Below are 18,276 nucleotides of genomic sequence, written 5' to 3' on the forward strand. Positions count from 1 at the left end.
CAACCTCTCTGGGCAGCCTGTTCCAGGGCTCTGGCATCCTCAGAGTAAAGAAACTTCTCCTCATATTCAGATGGAACCTCCTGTGCTTCAGTCTGTGCCCATTGCCCCTCATCCTATCACTGGGCACCACTGAAAGGAGTCTGGTCCCATCCTCTCAACACCCATGTTTAAGATACTTATAAACATTGATAAGATCCTCTCTCAGTCTTCTCTTCTCCAGGCCGAACAGACCCAGCTCTCTCAGTCTCTCCTCATAAGAAAGGTGCTCTAGGCCCCTAATCATCAGGCTTCAGCATCTACCTCTTTCTTTAGCCTCCAGTAACTAGTATGCACACGTCCTTTAAAACAGTCCCTTTGGCAGATGGTTTGTGGTGCTATTTTAAATAAACACATGCTGGTTTATGTATGCAAATCCTTTGTTAGAACCCTTTTTGTCTATGTCTACACCATCTTTTGGAGGCACAGTGTACTAGCATCCCAGTGACTGTGTTAGCCAATAAACTCAGCCTGTGGCTCTTGCTAACATGATTCCTCAGGACTGCAGTAATCATGGCTACGCAGCTCCCAAGGTAGAGATGAGTCCTGCCTGGCCATCATGTCTATGGGCAAACCACACAAAAAAACATTCAGTGCACTTTTTTTCAAGCTCCTTTCCTCTCTTTAAGCTCATTGTAAAATTGCTGTAGTGTCTCAGCAGCCCCCGTGCCCAGGACATCACACTTAATGCTGCTTGAGGGGACAGCAGGGCGGCCATGGGGTGCAGCAGAACCTGCAGGGAAGAGACGTGCTGCCACGGGTGGGTTGCAGAGGCAGAGGGCAGGATTCGGTCCTGGAAGCCTCCATATCATAAAATGGGACTTCATCTACATAGATGAATTAAATAAGTCTAAATGTAATCCATGGGCCAATAGGTAAGAGGAGCTCAATTTGCCTGAAAGTTTCTGAACCTAACTTTTGGTTTCTTTAGTTTCAATTCATTCTATGCTTACGTTCAGTCTTTTGAAATGAGATGCTGTGTTTGGTTTGATTTCCTTCTTATTCCAGCTGCACCGCTCTTTACTCAGTGAACACAATTTGCCATATTGACATTTTTGATACACCTTCCTTGCTGCGTCAGCATCCACCGTCACTTCTGTGCCACCAAAAAGCTTCAGCATCACTGTATCCAAGCTAACACTGTCTCATCTCTTTCTTTTGCCTTCAGTGATTTCCACTTAATTCTGGACTTTGAGCAGTTTTCCTTGTGAAGCAAATTCAGGTTGCTGTTGTAAATGTTATTCTGGAGGGTCTGACATGCTGGCAAACAGCTTTGTATTTACAGCAGCTAATAATGATACTTATTCTATTGTATTACCTAGTTGTCTTTCTATATTAATGCATTTTTCATCTATTTTGGTGCCCTTGAGCTTGCAGCACACAATTCATTTGTGGACAAAGGACTTGTATGGCCCTATATTGTAAACCATTCAAAACACTGGCAGTGAAAAATGCAACACGAGAGAGCCCTACAGGGCCTGTCCTGCACTGCAAGGAAGCTTTGAAATCACCCCTATAAAATACGCATTCTGTCTCTTGTGCTTCAGATTGCCTATATAAAATGGCAATAGTCAGGGCACAGGGGCCGGAGAGAAATAAAACAGCCTGCAAAAGTAATTAAGTGCCACAGAGGCATTTCCATTTTATAACAGTGGAATATTGTTTATTGCCCTGTTTATTCCTACACCATGGAGACTGTGCCCCACAGTATGACAGGAGGCCTGAGCAAACCCCAGTGCTCAGACACATTTGCTGCTCTGCTGAATGTCTGTAGCACACACACATTTCACAAGGCTTTTTGCTCCAAATGACAAGCTCTGGCTGCATGGGGAACGCACCCATCAAACACGTGCAGCCTTCAGAGTCGCTCTCCTTTCCATGCTTGCTTGCTGTGTGCTCTCATTCCCCCACATCCCTCCACGCCCTGTGTTTCTCTCTGATAAGACCACAGCAGGGCTTTACTGCTAGAAGAGCACAAGGGACTGCATTTATCACCACCCTGTGAAGGTACACCCCAGGCACAAGAGGTCTGTAGGACAGGCACAGGTCACCGTGAGGGGAACCAGCTCCCCTGTGTATTTGCCTCAGGGCAGTCTAAGAGCTGAACTGTATTTCTCTCAGATGTGGGAGAACAACTCCTCTCGCATTTAAAAGTAGGCCATGTACTGTTGGACAGCCTCAGAGAGAAAGCCCTTGTGGCAGGAGAGCCCCAGGCTGGTGGGCTGCGGTAGCCATGGCAGACCCTGCTTTCCTGCTGCCCCTGATCTGAGGCGAGAGGAGTTTTCCCTCCACAACCTTCCCTCAGCGCAGCGAGGGCCCAGGCCTCACATCTGATGTGACACCACTGCGGGGACCAGCCTTCACTGCTGCTCCTTGTCCGACTCCAGTTAACGTCCTGGCCTCCCAAGGAAGGGTCACCCTGTTTAACTGGGACACTATTAAATGGCGCCATGGTGCAGGCAGCCCCCAGCACCGGCAGAGAGACCCCCAGGGCCCCCTCACCCACTGGCATAAGGTCTCACCACCCTATGGCCTCAGCGCATAAACCTTCTATTTATATTCTCTCAGCAGAGCAACATTAAAGTAACTTTTCTCATGGCTGACCATGTGTCTGGTTCCACGGCAGCAAGAAAGGTAGGTGTCTAGAAGCCTACACATTGCAAGTGAAGACAAAACAGTGGCTTGATGGGGCGGGGGGTGAGAAAATTAAAAAAAAAAAAAAAAAGAAACAGTTTTCTAAATAAATAATAAATAAATAATAGTCAAGGAGGAGGGGCGGGGAAGAGATTCCATGCCATCAGGAAAAAAACAGGATGTAGTAGACATAAATACTCGCACAGACAATGAAAGAAGAGACTGGCTTGGTCATCTGCAGAGGTCATTCTGATCACTCTGTGCCCGCAGAAAATAAATGAAGAAGAGAGAAAAATGTAAGTGCTCCATCTTCAGTTGTTTGTTGTTCAGTTTTTTTGTTTCACATTTTCTGGGACATGTGGCTAATTCCTAAGATTATCTTGTATTTCATTCATACATTGCCTATGTATATATCAGAAATACGCAGTAGTGAAACTATGACTTATTTACCTGCTGGGGGAAAACTAATGAGTGTTGTAGTAATGAAAACGGCTTCACTGGCTTGTAAAATGCAAACCAGCAGGGAACTCACTGGAGACCCAATAAGCATATGTCAATAAGCTTGTATTATTCACAAGTACACAAGCCTCTCAAGACAGCACTTTCCCAACCTCCTTTCATTTCCTGCTGCTCCTGACTGCTTCACATCCTAGCAAAGTCAAAGACAGACTTTCTATCTATCTATCTTCCTCAGGATTCTAAAGTTTTTGTAAAAGCCAAACAATCATGTGAAAAACTTCCAATTCAGATGCAAACTGAATATTTTATCAACTAATATTTCATATTATCCAATCTACAAGTATTACTAAGTGCGATCGCAATACAGGACAATTATATTCATGGCCACAGACATCTGAACACAAATAACATTTTAGCAGACGTCCTGGTTTTGTTAAAAAACAAGTTTCTCTTTTAGTGAATTTGCCTGTCAGCTAAAGCCTTCATATTAGCTGCATTTTCCTGGAGAACTAGATACATGTTTTGGTAAACATAGCAATGGAATGCGAAGCTATTGATAAGCACGGATGGACATCTCGCAAGAGGGGCAACGAGAAACAGGTAACAAGAAACTGACCAACTGTGTATAACATTCCATTCATGTGAATACTTCATATACAAGTGGGAGACCACGAGCATCTTGTCCCTTTTTTCGTCCCTTTTGCTTATGGCTGACATTAGGAGAGGACCTTGCTGGTCATCCCTGCAAACTGAGGCCTAGTGAGAGACTGAATCCAGCTCTGGTTGGCTGCAGAGTCCAATCCAGGACTTCGGCTCTGCAGTTGCTGAGACTTTCAAGATTGGTTTTGTGTATTTTGTATTATTTTCTCTATTCTTATTAGTAGCATTAGTAAAACATTTTTAATTTTTCCAACTCTCTTCTCTCTGTCCTTTTTTCCCTCCCGATCACCTGTCCTTAGTGGGAAGGGGGGAGAGGGAGGGGCAAGAGGGGGAAGGAGTGGTGAGAGGAGGCTAACAATACATCTGCCAGGGTTTGATTGTCACCTCGCAGTCTAAACCCTCGACAGCAGACAGCTCTAGCAATGCACTCATACACAGCACTGACACAGTACTCTCTCATTCATAATGTTGTTCCCTATTTCTCTTCTTTTCATCAATCCTGACAATATTATTACAACTTCCGTAACAATCACTGACCAGTCTCATTTCAACACTTTCAGTGTACATTGCCAAGCTCCGTAGCATGTTAAGAGTGAAACAGAAAGTGTTAATCCCCACAAAGGTGATCGTTCAGCAAAAATTCAGACCAAAGTGTTAGGATTTGAAAAAAAAACCCCATTAGAATATAAGTCCGTGCATCTGCTGTCATAATAAGACTGTCATGACTGTATTTCATGTCCACCTTCATTATAAATCCATTTGACATCTTTTCTAATAGCCAGGCTACCCTCAGGAAAAAAAAAAAAAAAAAATTATGTTCCTGTGGATGTCCTATGTGTTCTGTACTTTTAGAGTACTTCTATTCAACATTAATTATCTTTCCAATTAATGTACTGCATAATGCTGCAATACGAAATGTTCACATTTTGTAAATGAGAAAATTTAGCTCAGTTCTGTCTGCTTTGATCCCATTTCACTTCTGTCATAATTCAGTACCAGAATTATTTTCCTTTTGCTTGAGTTGTTGACACCTGACCGCACACAAGGGAGCCATCTCTTGCATACAAAAGACACACTTATGCTTCTCTTTACCGAGAATACCTCCAATTTCTCTTTTTCAAAATAATTTTAATATACTTTCCTGCCTTATGATTATTACTTAACAGGTCATAAGAGAAATGGAGGTGACAAAAGCACTAACAGCGTTGCATTTACCAGTTACTACAAATGTAGATATCATAAATACCTACAAGTTCTGGAAAACAATAAGTGTGAGGTAGGTTGCCAATACAGAAAAAAAAATCAAAACTGAAAAAAACCTCTTTTTTAACTCAACATATTCTTTAAATGTTGTGTGTCAAAAATGCCATTTTAAGTTTTACTGATGAGTACCATAACAAAAAGTATAGAAGGGAAAACATAAAATATAGTTACTGAAAATACATATCCAGAAATGCTCCCTAAATGTATGGCTGAAAAAATACATCACTGATGATTTTACACAATGAGGAATTTAATTTTTCTGCTGGTTCTGAATCTTCTGTTTAGTTTAGATACTGTTAGGGTTAGGGTTAGGGTCAGGGTCAGGGTTAGGGTTAGGATTAGGGTTTACAGTTAGGTTTAGGATCAGGGTTCAGGTTCGGGTTAGGGTAAGGGTTAGGGTTAGAGTTAGAGCTAGGTTAGGGTTAGGGTTAGGGGTTAGGGTTAGTGTTAGGGTTAGGACAGGGTTTGGGTGAGGTTTAGGGTTAGGAGTTAGGGTTCAGGTTAGGGTTAGGATAGGGTTAGGGTGAGGTTTAGGGTTAGGGTTAGGAGTTAGGGGGTCGGGTTAGGGTTATGTTAGGGTTACGGTTAGGGTTTAGGGTTAGGGGTTAGCATTAGGGTTTGGATTAGGGTTAGGTTGTGATCTACTGGATTTGACACTCAATGCCACCATCTTAAAGCACTTCCCAATGCTTTTTCATCCAGAATGTGTTAAGAGTGCTTGAGGAAGCACTCCTTCTCTGGTGACATTACACTTAGCTTTCTTCTCTGTTACCCCACATCATTTTTCATGGAACCAAGTCTACAACATGCAGAAAGCTCAAAAAAAATCAGTTGCTCCTCACACCCACTAATCTTCTACTCGATTTTCTTTAATTCATCATTTCATTAGCTCATCATTACCTGGCAATTACTGAGTTTCTGAATATGTGCTAAGCATGTGCAGATCAGACTAAAGGGACTTAAGAATGTCACCTATAAAATCTCTCTGATTGTTAAACAACCTCAGCCTAAATAATTTGCTAGTCAAATGGTTTTAAAAATTTAAGAACAGCCTGTTCAGCATCTTGAGATAAGATTTAGTCTTGAACTTCCCTGGCATACTTCATTGTAATCTCAACCTGAGAAATACAGCAATTCCAGTGGACAGGCTGTTATTCATATATCAGTAATATATCAATAGGAAGTAGTGCTCCTGTTTCAACATTATCCTCAACCAAAGCCTTGAACTTCCTTTTTTTTAACTGCTTAGCAATGATCTTGACCTACTGCTGCAGCAGTTACAAATGGGGCGAATACCCAAGGAATGCTGCTGCTTTTCCCAGTAACTATGTAAAGCTTATAGGCAATGTCGGATTTGAGACAGCTCCAGCGACTTGAATCTTTCATTTGTTTGGTATTATCCCATTTCATTTTTATACAGTTTGGTTTTGTGTGTGCTGTTTTGCTCTTCAATCCTCACTGGTATCCCACTTTCAGTTTACTTATTTGAAATGGCAATTATTGCAGCTGTTAATTTTGAAAGCAAATTCACCTCTGCATTGATCCTTTCTTCCCACCATGTGAGTGCCAGTCTTTAGGACACTGGCATCGTACCTAGTCACCCTAAAGGACCAACAGGAGGTTGGTTTTTGTGCCATCAGTGAGCTGTATGCAGTTTTCATTGCTACAGCAAACACAGCTAGGAGAAAAAAATCAAAGTGGAATATGCCAGGAAAGACAAACAAACGATTTTGTGGAGACCCAACTACAAAATGACATGACATCCCTAACTATGCACTGAAGTTAACATGCCTTATTAATTTCCTTGTCACTGGCAGACTTTTAGAAAGGGATTCTCATTAGCACTGAATGATTGGGAGTTTGTTGCGTTTACCATCAGCTAACAAAGTGTGCAGCAGAAGATCTCATGCAGTCCATCTGTGTCAACACCTCAAGTACCCAATACTTCAGTTTTCAGCCTGGCCAAGGTACATCCTTTATCCAACAGCCACACTTAAGACAATTATTTCTCAGACAGAGGTTGACAAACTATGAGGAGGAAGACAGTAACCTCCTCCCCTGGCTAAATTAGCAACTGTGCACATTACCTGCATATTTCTTCTCAAAGTTTTTCCTTTGTACTCCTTCTCTTTGGAGACAAAGAAACTGGTGGGGAAAACAACCAGCTGTCAAAGACCGGTGTTTAACCAGCCTCCCAAGGGAAAACTACAGCCTAAAAAGTCAACTCTTTATGAGACTATTCAATGTTCAACCGTCTTGTGCACACTGCTCTCCTGGCACTACCAACAGAGAGTCATTCTGTTCCGGGCAGTGACACTTTAAAGCTCCCAGATATCCAGAAAAAATCCACATCCTGGCTCAGAGACCATAAATACTGCTGTTAAGCACAAAGCAACCCAGGCAAACCTCAGCAATACAGGCAAAGGCTCAATTTCCAGAGTTAGGCAAGTAGCACACATCCTTCTCTCATGTCTCAAAATTCCCTTCTGCCAAACAAGCCAACCAGATGCTTATCAACCCCCCTGCCACAATACAATAAAGAAGGGACCTCCCTCCATTCCCACCCAGCCAGGAGCTTCTTCGTGTGCTTCCTCAACATCCAAAGCAGGCTGGCTGCTCAGGAGTCCTGACAATCATGTGGACAAAAACTAGTGTTCTCAACATACGTTTCAAATTTCCCCCATGTGTAACCCTGTGGTGAGGTTAAGCAACAAAGTCATCACCAGGAGGGAGACTACAACCTCCATGAGCAAGTTCTGCCCAAGGCAATTCCTTCAATTTTTCAGGAAGAAATCTCATACTTCCAAAGGAAAGAAAAATATTATTGTTGAAAGGGGAAGAAAATTCCCACCACTAGGTTTCTTTTTATCACACATTTATCAGCACACAGAAAGTGGCAGAAGACAACTACAAGAAAACCTATTGAAATTTCATTTTACACTATGAACTTCGAAATTATAATAATACAAGAATACTATGAACTTAGAAATTCGGAATCAAAATGATACCTCATGATTGTTTTAAAAAATCTCTTGGAAAATCACTTATAACTCATAAGAATACATTTCCAGTGGCTTCAGCAGGTTCAACTACTGCATATATATTCCACACAGGATTCTACCCAGTAACATGAAATTATAGCTAAAAATCGGTGTTTAAAACCAAGTGAGGCCAAAGAACTACAGGTCATTTCAGAAAATCCGGTGAAGTCACTAACTAAGTTAAGTTAAGACAGCAGAAACAAGTTTGCAAATCGCATGGATTTTCAAGATTTTTAAATTAGATGTTGTCCTGGCCTCTATTTTATTCCATAAAAGGGAATGAAAAGCAGCCTGGACATGAGTTTTTCTCTAAAGGATGCTCAGGCCTTGCAGTACACATCATATTTTAACTTTGCTCCCAGCTTAGTTCCTTCTAAGCACGCTTTGAATTTGGCATCCATTTCCTGGTTCTGAGCTTCAGTGAAAAGATTTTTCCAGTCTCCAACAACACCTGGAATATAAAGAAAAGTAAGTTATTACCATTGAATGTAAGGACCAAGGAGTATGATTTAAAACAAAAAAACTACCTTGACTCTCTTATTATCTTATTTCAGGATAAACAATTTTTTTTCTCCCTGCAAGAGAAGAAATTTCCGACCCAATAATACACTCTTAAGTTTGTCTTATGTTTGGTGTCCTCAACAGAATGTGAACATAAAGCAAACATACGAAGCTACTAGTCTGCCTTAATAGCTTTGGCATGTGTCTTGTACAGCTGCAGAAGAATACAAAAGATGAGCAGCAGTTGTGAAACCAACCCAGAAAGTCAAAAGATGTGGCTTTTAACTGCAAGAGCTTTGTGCACTGCAACCAGACACTGCCCTTAGCTGCAGCCTACCTTTAATCTAGATTTTGGAGAGCCCACAGCCTGAGGTTGTCTGAGTCTACAGCTCTAGCTTGATCCATGGCTAAAAGACACAGCTCAATCTGCAGTGTCTAGGTTACACACATTGACTGAGGTTCTTAGGCAATCACAAGGGCTATTTAGAAAACTCAATAAGAAAAATCTGTGGAGGTACTCTGTAGACTGTCAGGCTATCCGCAGTACACACAGAAGCCAAAATAAAACTCTTCTTTGTTTTAATTGATGCTTACTGCATACCATGACTGAAGAGTGTGCTACTTATAGGGCATTTCTGCTATTCACATTATATAGGACTTTATCAAATGGTACTGGCCCTTGTGATGAAATCAAGTGACAGTGTCCTGAAGTACAGTCCATGTTTCTTAAACAAGTCCCAACCTTGAAAATTGTACATAAAAATTAACCATCTACTGACCCAAATTCCTGTCTGCCCAAGATGCAGTGCTACCATCTACCACTCTGGTAACACACAAAGAAATTTACCTTTGCGGAAAAGAGTGGAGCCAACAATACCGTGAGTCTCCTGAGCCTTATCCTTCACTGCCTGGAAAGTGGCCCTGTCCGCAATGGACTGGATCTGCTCTGCCGTTGGGGAGAATCCAAAGAATTCAGCTATCTGCTTTACACTGGCAGTTAGGTTCTGAAAGCAACACAGTGAAAGGGAGATGTGCAATATGCTTCTTTTCAAAAAGGACTTACTCACTTGGGATGTGCATCGCCATAATCTATCAACAATATGTATTTTCCTTCACAGTATCTTTTCTGCATTACACTGGAGCTTAGCTTTTGTATAGCCAGACTCAACTGGTTGTTAAAACCAATTTGATTTTGCTCTTTCAGAAACCTGTGTGTTTCGCTGTTAATTTCAGCAGATTTCAAGGACCGGGCTCAGATTTGCTTTGCCTGTCAGGGCACAGCATCTGCTTTACCTCTTTCAAGTCTTCATACATTATGACCATAGTATTCTCATCCTCAATGTGTTTGCTCCAGGTGACTGCATGATCAAAATAGGATCCCCAGCCAACTATAAAGAACAGAAAAAAGCATCAGTGTGACCTTCTCTTCTTACTGGTTACTTACTTCTCTCTGACTGAAGAACTGCCTTCTGTTGCCTATCAGTTACATCAATGCAAACAAGCAGAACAGCCTGTCCTTTCCGTGGTACCATACTGTACAGGAGAATGACAGAGACTTCCTCTGGACTTTTGTAGGTAAACGGTTTCCACACAGAAAAATGAATTTCATTATGTGTTTCCCCTCTGTTACTACATTGTCATTTAAACATCTCTTCAAAGCCAAAGCCAGACATCAGTCTAAATCTAAAATTTGGTTTGCTAATGAAGTGTTTGGCCTCATGTTCAGAAACAGTAAAGACAACAAACAGTCATTTTGTTAATGCTTTGGATCTGTGGCATTTCCTCCATCACTAAGTGGCAGAATATTGACCCAATGCCATGCAGTTCCCCCCTCCTTGCTTGGAAGAGCTAAATACCCAGATGCAAAGCATCTTCTGGACTTTTTCCCCATTCTGGCATTCAGCTGCCTCCTTTTTCATGAGGTATGGACATCAATAAACTAATTATGACACAGCTGTTTTCCCACTGGACCCACTTAGTTGTTTTGTTTGTTTGTTGTTTTTTTTCTGTTGCCTTTTCAGCTACATTCAGTAACTATAACAATACCTTTCCCATTCATGAACTCTGAGAAGAACTCATCCCAGGAGCTGTAACTGGGGACACTTGGTGCATTGTTGTGGAAATGGAAAAATGAAGCAGCTGTATCTTTAGGGTTTCGAAACAGTACTAGTATCTGGAGTGGGAGAAAGAGGTCAACAATTTTAGATCACTTATTTCCCCTAGCAACCAAAATGAGAGTATAACCAAACATTCTGTAATCAATAACATACTGGGGGGGGACAAAATATTTTATTAGTTAAGGCAAGGAGAACAAATTTGTAATGTGATCATAATAAAGGCCTTGTTACCACTTTTAAGATTTGATCACGTTGTAAAGCAGTTGCAGAAAAAAGCAACTGGAAAAACTGTAATATTATCATTTACTACTATCCTATAACTACCTAAGACCTAGGAAATAATAAGGAACCATTTGTCAGCCCCCTGGTAGGAAAAGCTCTTCGATTTTCCTTGAGGAAACTGCAGCTGTTACAATCATCTCCCATTTTTCAAAGCATGGCAATGATGTTCGTGAAATCCTAAGAGACTGTAATCCTCAGAGAAGCGTAAACACTTCTGGAAACACATAACCCACATTAAATTTTTCTGTTATACACATTACATTTTTTCCTGTCCCATACAGGAAAAAATATCAATGAAACATGGAAAAAAATCCCCATCCCTTAAGTAATTATAGCCTCCATCTGTGGTACACCTCCTAAATGCTATGCATCCAGCATTGTTCAGTGACTGAGCACCACAAACATTAAAGTTTTAACAGCGTGACTCTTTGCAAAGAGGCAGCCAATGTCCCAGAAATACTGCTGCCACATTCACTCCCACTACAGTCGTGCACAGACGAGAGTAGCATAGAAGAGGAAAGTGTGACACTCCAGCCATTTCTGAGCACTGAGCAGCAACAGTCTCTAAACCTGTTCTTGTTTATGTCAACTACAGCATCCCTAAGGCTACTGTAAATCGTAGACGGTGCTAAGCCAGCCCAGGTGTCTCCAAGCTGCTTTCCCCCAGTGCCACCTGCTTGGGAGCAAGAAAACGATGTGGCCCCAAAATTACTCCTGAATGCTGGTACTGTCAGAGAGATGAGGTTTGTTCTTGGAAAAAGAAAAAAAGCCCACCTTGGCTTTGTTCTTGAAAATAGACTTGGGGAGGCAATCATAATTCAGATGTGTTGCCAGAATCCTTGGAGATGGAATCTGCTTCATCCTCTTTAGAAATAAACAGAACCATAAGTGAGAACAGGTTTATTAGATGGGTGCAGCAATGATTTGTGGGAGTCGCGCTTGTGAAACAGCCCCTAATCAAAAGGCATTAGTCATCCAAGATTCTCTTTTTTTCCCTCTCAGGAGAAATATTTTTAGTTGCTGCATGACTTCATTTTAATGACTTGTGTGCGGGGGTGCAGGAGAGTGAAAACAACAGACTTTAAGTGGTTCTTTTCACTAACCTCATATTTATCTGGATCTCCACATTCAATAAATGGTAGTTCCATGCTTACAGGCTTACTCTCGCTAGTTGTAAATATCAAGTCACTTAAAATCTGGATAAGCCAGTTCACACCTGCACCAAGAAAAGCAGAAAACAAAAAAACCTATCAGAAATGTATATAAGATCTCAGAGTCTCATTACATGGCTTAATTCAGCATAATAGACAGTCATCAAATGACAAATAACACTAAAGTTCTCAAATTATTAGACACAAAATAATGTTTTCCAATAATAAGATCCTCAACAGCTTCTTAACTGTGACCTTCTTGGATCACTTATAGCCAGTATCTGGGAAGCAGTGGGGGCAGAACTGACTCAATGATGCACTGAACATATTTTTAATATATTCATAAAACAGTCAATGACAATAAATGGAGCCTTCCTGGCTTTTACAGAGAAACACCTGGGAAAAGTCTGGATAAGAGAAGGAAGTAACAAGCAAGGAGCTTTGCTTGTTCTGCAGAGGAGACTATCTGCCTCTCTATAGTGCCCTGGGTCAAGGACTATATGGAGTCATCTGCTCAATGTCACTGCCAGTGCTTGTCCTCAGCTGTGCCTGTTGCTGTCTCCATAACGTGCATGCAGAACAAGTGCTAGAAGAGCCATTTCCCACTGGACACCTTCATCCCTCCCCACCCCTCACCCTTTGGAAGGGACCTCGCAGCAAACCTCCCTCATACAGGATCCCATTCCAGCATGAGCCTGCGGCCTGCTCCTGGAGCTGCGCTGTGCTGCCTGCTCCCCAAGGCTGCTAGGAATCACACTTGCTCCACTGAAGCTCTGATGATTGCTGTCAGGACAGAGCAAGGGAACAGCATGTTCACCTTGGCCTGTAGCACACTCCCCGCATCCTTGTGGGGAGGCTTTTGGAAGGCTTCCCACCAGGCCCACAGAGATGGAGCTTTGGAACTGCCACCGCCTCCTGCATCCTGTGAGTCCCCTGTGAACACAGCTGCCAGAGGTACTAACAGAGAACACACACTGCAAACAGCTTTAACCTCTCATGCTTTCGGTGCAAAGTTATTCCCAGAAAGGGATAACTTCCACCCTATGTTGTGTCTCAGCATGCTTGGATGGAAGCAGCTGATACATGTCATATTTGCATAATAATGTGTATACAATCTGTACACGTCATACAATGTCTTATAATGCATACAAATATTACACACATATACCACCCAATATCACTGTATGACATATATCACAGAATCACCAAATGGCTGGGATTGGAAGGGACCTCTGGAGATCATCTAGTCCAACCCACCTGCTAAAGCAAGTTCACCAGAGCAGATTGCATAGGAACGTGTCCAGAGGAGGAGACTCCAAAACCTCTCTGGGCAGCCTTTTCCAGTGTTCTGGCACCCTCAAAGTAAAGAAGTTTTTCCTCATATTCAGATGGAACCTCCTGTGCTTCAGTCTGTGCCCATTGCCCCGCATCCTATCACTGGGCACCACTGAAAGGAGTCTGGTCCCATCCTCTCAACACCCACCATTGAGATATTTAGAAACACTGATGAGATCCTCTCTCAGCCTTCTCTTCTCCAGGCTGAACAGACCCAGCTCTCTCAGTCTTTCCTCATAAGAAAGGTGCTCTAGGCCCCTAATCATCTTCGTAGCCCGCTGTTTGACTCCCTCCAGTAATTCCTTGGCCTTCTTAAATCAGGAAGCCCAGAACTGGATGCAGTATAAAATTTTTATCACTCTCCCATTTAGGTACAGATCAGAGCCAAAAACCTTGTCTCCAAATCCATGTCCTCATCTGCCCAGTAATAATTGCATGTGCACAAATACAAACTGTATTTTAAAGAAAAGCTACAATTGATAAACCTAAAATTCCTAGTCTCTAAATTGGTTTCTCAACCATGCAACCCATCCCTAGGAAGTCCTGTATCCTGGAGCTCCATCATCCTTCATTCCTACCTCATCTCTTCTCATTCGCTGCTTCAGAGTTTTCCTCTCCACTGCACACACCCATGTTAGGTGAAACATTTTACATAATGATACTTTATTGTAACTTACCCTTTGTAATCCTTAATAAATAAAAGGAATAAGGACAGCATTGCAGCTTTAAGGGACGATTCTCTTGAAGGGCCTCAGTGTGAGTCCTTCATCAGGCACATTCACGACCAGTTAAACCTGGAAATGCTAGAAAGTTTGAGCCCTGCATGGAAAAGACCTGGCAGAGAAGCTGGCAGAGGAAGCTGGAGACCAGGCTGCCTTAGCTCAGAGGGAAAGAGGCCTGCAAAGAGACTTTTATAACTGCCGGGTGACATTATGGCTTGGTGGGTCCGAGTGTCACATCAAGAGGCAAGAGGAAGCCCAGCAATTTCTGGTTTCAAACTGGGGCAGCTAATCTTTCCTTTTCGTTCTTTATCCTCCTCCCTTGCCTTTCCCCCCTACTAACTTTGCAAACTATAGGAAAGTAGGACAAGAAATCCGTTTAGTGCTGTTCAAGATTGTAAGAGCAAACATTCAAATGGAAGAAAATTCCGCAGGATTTACCTGTGGATTGTAACTACACTGCACTGCGAAAATGCAGCACTTTCTCTCCATCCTGCTTTCCCATTTCTGCCATGCAACCTCCCGTACACACTTTTGCACCAGTGCCTGTCAGGTAACAGGGTGCTGTGTTCCCCGGAGACCTGTGGGGAGCTGTGTACTCCCTCTCCTACTGACAACTGGCAGTGCTCTCCAGTAAAATTTTCCCCTGTCATCCTACCAGAAACTGACGAATACTAAGTGTCAGATCTCTGCCTTTATCTATCAATCCGTCTCTCTGAGCAGGGGAGGTTTACTGAGTTAGTAAACCGCAGATGCAATCAGCATCATGACTCCATGTCTGAACTCTTCCGAATTCTGGGAGAAATCAAATCCAGTGACAAGTTATTACAATGACCTTTCAAGTCTTTATAGGGTCCAGCAGAACTCTGGACCCAAACCCAATGGAATTAAAGGCTCCTTAAAATAAAGTTGCATATTTCACATTTTGTGTCAGCTCCCTTCTTATGTATTTGCCCTCTCTTGGTTCAGCGTAGTGTCTTACAGCTGCTATAAATTCACCCTAAACCCTGCAGGCATGCTTCTTAAACCCCTAAATACATCAGTTTCTTTTCAGAACTCACCAACCAATGGGAATTTTATGCGCTGAATGAAACTTTGACCTAGGACTCTGGTAAGAGCCCAACTTGATCACATCCACTACCATGCTAGTGCAGTGAAACCCTTCCCTAAACCCACATCTTCCCCACCAGCCCTAAGCTTCTGCTGCTTGGGTCTCAAAGAAGAAACATATGCTTAGATAGCATTTCTTACATTAGCAGAACACATCCCTTCCTTGTAAGCAACCATGTCACACTTAAATTTTAATAGAACTCATCAAAATTAACTAGTTGGTTGGGTTTTTTTCACTGCTCCTGTTGCACCTTTCCTCCTTTCTGCAAACCTCTTAACTAAAAGATTTAGACTTCCAGTTTGTCTTAGTACCTTTCTGCAGTCACAAAACAAAACACAATGCTGATATTGATTAATGCCAAGAAACAGCTTATAATTTTGCGAGTAAAGATACTGTGCCCAGTCACTTTCTACTCATTAAAAAGTCTAATGTGCAACCTTATTGCCTTTGTACACTATAATACACCACATAACTAACACACTTTTCAAAATGCAGTTTATTATACCAGCATCTCACTTCTTCAGCCAAACGGTAGTTTTGAAGACCAAAACTTTTTCTTTCAGAAACACAAACCATACTAAAAAGCAGGGCAACAGACTGCTGAATAAAGCAGGACAAAAACCTGCTGCCTCTGGTTGCAGGAGAAGTGCCCAATATCCCCATACAACATAAAACCATCATCAGTTGGTTTTCCTTCTTGTTGTGTAAAATAATTAGTTACAGTATTGTAGACTACAGCAAGCAACTTATAGTGTACTCACCGCATTTTGGGTAGGACACCAGCACTATATCATCTCTTCTGGCTTCCAGGTGCTCCAGGGCTTGGAATGTCTCCACGCTGCACGCTACAGCAGGATACGGGGTCCCCTGGTATGAGAACAGCAGGTCCTTCAAGGTAAGACCCTCAGACTTTGCCAACACCTTATTTATCTCATCAATGAAGGCTTTTTTATCCTCGGCCATGTTTACTACCTTTGGTGTGTGAAACTGTTAGTCTAATGCAGTAAATGCCTTTTAAATAGAAATATTTAAAGGGTGGAGTAGAAATCCTTAGCATTGCTTTTGCCCTCCCCCAAATTTGATAGGTTTCTTTCTCCTCCCTTTCCACCTTTCTGTAAATGGAAGCCAGGTTGATCCTGTCCACTCATAATCTACAGAGCAGGAATTACTTTAGTAAGAAATCCCAATGAGTTCAAGTAATACTTGCAAGCTCAGCCACCAGGGAAAACAGAACTGCAAAATTAATTGCCCTGTAAGAATGAGCAGCAAAATATCTAATCTTACATAACATTAACAGGAGAAAAAAAAAAAGGCATCACAAAAAGTCCCTAATAAGAAAAATCCCAGGTTTTATTTTGGCAATAAAGTCAGCCTCATACTATGAGTTAAGAGAAATAGATAGTGAATAATAAAGAACAATGAAGCCAGAACTATAAAACAGAAAGGACCCTACTGAGAGGGAAATGATGCTGTCATTTTAGGTTCTAAATACCCCTCTGTGGGAGCTAGTCTGCACGAATGCCTTTTTTCATGTTAAAAAGACAATTAAATACTGAAATCTTGCATGGCCTAGGATTTTTCTGCATCTCTATGACAGAAGGAGGATCCTTTTTTGATGGTTGTGAGCCTTAGGTAGCTGTTTTCCCCTGGCAGGAGCGTTGGCTCCCAGGAGGTGCAAAGCCACCCTTGCACCCACTGAAGCAGCAGGAGATGAGGAGCACCTGCCGAAGAGCCTCAACATGGGGCACCAGGGCCTGGCCTGGCCCCCGAGCTGTGCTGGGCACACGTCCCCACATCGAACAGCAAGGCGAGGACTGGGGTCCCCCGGGGCTGCAGGGAAACATGGAGGCGAGCCCAACCTGCTGCCAGCAGTCAGAAGAGGCCGCCAAGGGCAAGAGGCTGCAGCCAAGGACTGTCACCTGTACTTTAATATGAAAAAAGTATCCTGATTCCACAAGGATATGCTAGTAAGGAGTAAAGTGACCTCTGAACACCCTTAACATTTAGCATTTTCTTAGAATGAACTTTTGATAGTGTCCTCTGCAAATGTCTGAAGTACAATGCAATGCTGCACAGAGATAGATAAGCTCATTCTGAGAGTTCAGGCAGATTTCTGAAGCAATATTGCATTTACACATTGCTCTGCTCGAAGTAACTGTTCTTACATATATGACGAGCCACTAACAAACTGGTAAATAAAGTTCTTGCTTAAAGTTTGGACTGTACAACTTAAACCAGATCTGACTTGTCACCAACACTTTGAATGATCTCGGATGAAACTGCAACTCCCTGAAAAATTATTTGACTCTTGCTATTCCTTTGTTACAAATCGAATTATTCTAAATACTCTCCCTACGCCCGGTGCCATCACTGTGCGGTGCAGCGAGCCCGCCGGGCCTGCCCCGGCACAGCGAGGATGCGGAGCCGCGGGCTGCCGAGACGCGTCTCCGCCACCCGCCGCAGCCCCAGGCCGGCTGCCTGCGGCCGGGCCGCGCGTTGGCGCCTCGGCGAGCCCCTCAGCCACCTACGCCACCGCTGGCTCGGCCATTACGGGGCCGGGAAAACGCCAGCGGAAGGAATTGCCGTGCGCAGACGGCGGGCGCGCCGCGCATGTGCAGCGTTAGCGGCGGTGACGGAAGGGCGCCGTGAGGCATGTCGCTGCGCGTCGTGAAGGGGCTGCTGCTGCTGGAGACGGCGGGGCTTCTCGGCGCCATCCTGCTCTACCGCGCCATGGACCGCAGCCAAGGTGCGGCGAGGCGGCCGGGGCCCACACCGCGCCGGGGCAGGGGGCGGCGGCGGCACCGCCGGGACACCGGGAGCTGCTCCAGGCGGGGGTCGTCTGAGGTGCCCGGGGCGCCCCGCACCGCCACGGTGCCCACGCTGAGTGTGTGCGGGGGGCTCTTAAGAAAATCTGCCGCGCCGGGGTCAGTCGTTCGGCTGGTGTTAGTGTAGCACACGGTAGTCACG

The 18,276-nt window shown here is 43.3% G+C and overlaps 1 protein-coding gene across 1 annotated transcript; it reads right to left on the reverse strand.

Moving 5' to 3' along the window:
- Positions 1–7,910: 7,910 nt before the first annotated feature.
- On the reverse strand, positions 7,911–17,892 carry SULT6B1 (sulfotransferase family 6B member 1). The gene is made up of 7 exons (XM_065834619.2): positions 16,071–17,892; positions 12,097–12,209; positions 11,768–11,857; positions 10,641–10,767; positions 9,888–9,982; positions 9,442–9,598; positions 7,911–8,544 (listed from the first exon to the last, which is right to left on the reverse strand). The coding sequence occupies exons 1-7, from the start codon at positions 16,270–16,272 to the stop codon at positions 8,414–8,416; spliced, it is 915 nt and encodes a 304-aa protein (XP_065690691.2). The 5' UTR covers positions 16,273–17,892; the 3' UTR covers positions 7,911–8,413.
- Between the last annotated feature and the right edge of the window lie 384 nt (positions 17,893–18,276).

This window comes from Patagioenas fasciata, chromosome 3 (genome assembly GCF_037038585.1).
Source record: "Patagioenas fasciata isolate bPatFas1 chromosome 3, bPatFas1.hap1, whole genome shotgun sequence".
NCBI classification, from domain to species: Eukaryota; Metazoa; Chordata; class Aves; order Columbiformes; family Columbidae; genus Patagioenas; species Patagioenas fasciata.